At 34.2% G+C, this 4426-nt stretch overlaps 1 protein-coding gene across 1 annotated transcript in view; it reads right to left on the minus strand.

Annotated features, from left to right (window-relative positions):
* Positions 1-3022, minus strand: part of LOC133461418 (small ribosomal subunit protein eS19) — a 7412-nt gene extending 4390 nt beyond the window's left edge. Inside the window, exons 1-4 of the mRNA XM_061742323.1 lie at positions 2918-3022; positions 2671-2741; positions 1294-1394; positions 1-103 (exon numbers count right to left, since the gene is read on the minus strand). The exon at positions 1-103 is cut by the window's left edge and continues 81 nt beyond it. Coding sequence (XP_061598307.1) covers positions 1-103; positions 1294-1394; positions 2671-2741 — 275 coding nt within the window. The 5' untranslated portion in view covers positions 2918-3022. The remainder of the gene's footprint in view (positions 104-1293; positions 1395-2670; positions 2742-2917) is intronic.
* Between the last annotated feature and the right edge of the window lie 1404 nt (positions 3023-4426).

Raw genomic sequence — 4426 nt, forward strand, 5'->3', positions numbered from 1 at the left:
AAGTGAGCCGGGCAGACGCCGTTCCTCTGGCGGCCTCCGTAGATCTTGATCATGGAGCCCACACCCACACCTCCTCGCAGGTACAGGTGGCGCGCTGTAGATGCTGGTGAGAGGTACAAACAGTTACTGCCTTATTAGTACTGCAGATTAGTGAAACGATACTTCACTTTGGTAAAGAAGCATGAAATTTGGCACAGATACTCTCCAAGGTCGACTCTTTAGGAAAAAGGCACGTGCCACTCAAAATTCCAAGAGGGTGGCCCCAAAATCTAAGATGTCAGCCTGAAAATGTGCTTTTTCCTTTATAACTCGAAATGCCTTGATTTTAAGCCCCATACATATATTAAAGTTGAATATAGTTGGTTATATAGAATATAAGTTGGGTATTGTGGACATTTTGGTACCAAGTACATGTACCATTACAGTTCCTGAGATACAGCATATAGAAACTTGTACCCGGAAAAGTTATAATTTTGTAAGATTGATTGTTGTTATAGTACTAGTACAGCAGATTAGTGAAACGATACTTCACTTTGGTAAAGAAGCATGAAATTTAGCACAGATACTCTCTAAGGGCTACTGGTGCATGCCGCTCAAAATTTCAAAATTTTTTCAACCCTCAACCTGGAGGCTCAGTGCGCTGCTTTGTCTGCCTCATCCCCTTTGACCTATCTACCTATTATACCTACCTATTATATTCAACTTTAATATATTTATGTTGCTTAAAATCAAGGCATTTCGAGTTATAAAGGAAAAAGCACGTTTTTGGGTGGACATCCTAGGTTTTGGGGCCGCCATCTTGGAATTTTGAGTGGCACAAGCCTTTTTCCTAAAGAGTAGACCTTGGAGAGTATCTGTGCCAAATTTTATGCTTCTTTACCAAAGTGAAGTATTATCTTGAAAAAATGAGTTAACCAGCTACACTACATCTATTACTGTTTGTAACTATTCAAATCTGGGTTCAGTGAGCGAAAAAAAAATAAAAAATCCCTGTCAGGCATGTTCATACTTGGCCAATAAAGCTTATTCTATTCTTCGTCTTCTTCTTATCTGGTCATTTTATCATCTGAATGCATGTAAGCATCATCCCCACCAACAAAAAGGGCTGTGCACGTGTGCTTTCATTGTATATAATGAGTAAGTGTGTTTAGTAAGGTTATAAATCACACGGGCACCTGGAAAGCATTCGATAACTCTTGGAGTTCCACAGGGACTATGGAGTCAAAGATTTATCATGTGAGCTGCGTGTGGATGAAGTGATGCTTTGCAGGAAACGCTGCAAACGTAACCAACCTGCTCTGGTGTAAAACCAGTTGTCGTCACAGGGAGCCAGCTCCTTGTGTCTGGCCAGCTTCACTGTGTCCACCCACTCTGGGACCTTCAGTTTACCAGACCTGAAAAACACATTATCAGCACTGACTCCACTGTTTCCTTAACAACAAACATGGAAAATAGAATATTGATAATGCAAAACAAAAATAATGTGAAACCCAAGACAGCTGTGTACAATCTTTTACTCTTATATATTATTACAGAAACAGGCAGGATTCATGACCTCAGTAAAGACAGAAAGCATTTTTTTGTGTGTTTTACTGTATATTTCAATGCTGACTGAATAATGTTTCCAGGGTTTCTTAAGCACAATGATAATTTATATTTTTATACTTAGCCAAAGTCTGTGTTGACAAGAAAGAGGTTTTAACATTATAATGCCACATGTATCATATTTTATAGATATATTTCTGAGACTTATGCCCTACCTACCCCCCATAATAAAAATGAGAATACAAATAAAACATGATTCTTTACAATAATAATAATAATAAAAAGAAATAAAATCCCCAATGTATTTATCATCATCATCAACCATTTTGGCTTAATTCCTCTGAACAGAGGGTTCGCCACAGCGGATCATAGTCCAGATCAACCAAAGTATTCATAATAATACAAAGAAATATTATTTAGAAACTCCTAAAGAGAAAATTGTGGATGTTTTGAATTTCAATATATAATAATCACTTCAAATGAAAACAAATAAAACAAGGTTTTCTTTATATATGTTTTGTATGTTCAAATCTAATTCATAATACCCCCACCCCCCCTTTTTTATATGCAATAAATCTAGGGGCACTCTCGCCCCGCCCGCCTTAATTAAAAGTCGGTATTTTGGAAATTATAAATAAATAAAATTCATTAAAATCCCTCTCTCTTATACTATACCTATAGTATATATATATAATATACCTATAATATATATATACATACAAATATATATGTATATATTTACATATACATACATATATATATGTTTACATATATATATATATATATATATATATATATATACATACAAACAAATATATATGTATATATTTACATATACATATATACACATATATATGTATATGTTTACATATATATATATATATATATATATATATATATATATATACATACATACAAATATATATGTATATATTTACATATACATATATATACACATATATATGTATATGTTTTTATATATATATATATATATATATATATATATATATATATATATATATATATATATATAATATACAGTAATATAATATAATATAATATAACATAATATAATATAATATAATATAATATATATAAATGTATATTGGCTGGTGTTTTACTTACTTCTTAAGGAATGCTGACAGAGCCTTGACGAACTCCTGTTGGTTGACATCCTTTACCGTTACACTGGGCATCTAAAACAAATAAAAAATAAATGAAACAAATGAATAAATAAATATATAAATAGACTGCAGCTGTAGCAGCAGCAGCTAGCTCAGCTGAATGAATACAGTGATAACAGCAGCCATGGCAGAGCCAGTAAAGTCTGGTTCTGTCTTTTATATTGTCCACATATAAGAAAGTATCTCACTCTTCTGTCCTGTAAAGCCGTGTGTCCAGAGCAGGGTTGGGAGAGTCGTCCCGGTTTAGACGGAGGAAGAGCATGGAAGGAGAGGATGCTGATGAATGATGGAGGGAGAGAGTTGGAAAAGGATGAGACTGTGGTCTGTCTGGATTCATATTTACCCAACTTTCAGATTCTTTTACTTTTTAAAAATCTTAACGGATGAAATTAGTATTCTTTATTTACATTATAAAATGTTAATTCTCGAATTAATGACAAATAATGTTAAAATCTCTCCTCTAGTCTAGAAGATACCGATGCTGTGGAAGTAATTCACTTGTCCGCCAGCAGAGGGCAGTGCTGCAGCGCGTTTTTGACATCATCACCCATCGCTGTTTGTTTTTTTTTCCTTTCTTTCTTTTCTGACAGATTAAAATGCGTTTTAGAGGATCGTGGTGCAGTCAGAAACAGAGACAGACTGGACGAGGAAGACACTACCAGCAGGTTAGCACCACTTTATTATTTTACCTGACACTCACTGTAATCCGTGTGAGGTGTTTTGTTTTGGTTGTGCTGACTGAGCTTTAGCTCCTTTTCATGATCTTAGTTATAAACGACTTCACGTTTCCAAGAATGAGGCTAAGAAAACACCTGTTTAAAGAAATAAAATGTACTTTATTCTGTCATTCATTTAGGTTCGCAACACATCTCTCTTCTTTCTTGGACAGTATAATGATTTTGCCATTAAATCATCACATTATAGCAAACTTACATTTATTTATCAGTCACAATTTGCAGGCAGTCTATGAACTTGGGACTCAGCAACACTTGAAAATCTGCATTTACAATTTTTTTTTTTTTTACAAAGTACCTCCTATATTTGTGAACTTCAAACAACAACTTAAGCTATAGCTGCAAATAATTTTTTTTTTTTTTTTTTTACTACAAATAAGTTTGTAGATTAGTTATTTAGGTTATTTATTGTATAAAATGCAAAAACAATAGAAAATTAGCAGAGGGAAAGTTTTCTTTATAAGTTAAAGCCATGTATCATTCAACAGATAATAGGAAAAAAACATGACAAAGTTTGACCTTCTTGATGTTTCAAAACCTTGAGCAAGGTACAGGCAAACTGCTGGGGCTGTCTTTATGTAGCACTATTTATGGCAGTGTATTTAAATATATATATACGTGTATATATCATTTCAAAAATACACCTTTCTGGTTTTCAGCTGAGACAGCTTTTACTGATGAAGGGCACGAGCTTCACACACAGCTGTTTCTGCTCCAGCAGCAACAACATTACCGGCTCAGGTCTTTCACCACGACTTTGGAAGACTCACACATCATTCTGTTTCAGTGTTTTAGTAAGTTCACATGTCCATGATAAGCACACTAAGGAGAGCCAGCACAACAGAGCTGCTCTTTCCCCGCTGATCTGAGCTTATTCAAAAGACAGTGTTCGTTTCACAAGCATACAGTCCAATTTTCCATTAAAATGGCCAAATAAATTACATTCTATCAATTGTAGCTCTT

The sequence above is a fragment of the Cololabis saira genome, chromosome 15 (assembly GCF_033807715.1).
Source record: "Cololabis saira isolate AMF1-May2022 chromosome 15, fColSai1.1, whole genome shotgun sequence".
NCBI classification, from domain to species: domain Eukaryota; kingdom Metazoa; phylum Chordata; class Actinopteri; order Beloniformes; family Belonidae; genus Cololabis; species Cololabis saira.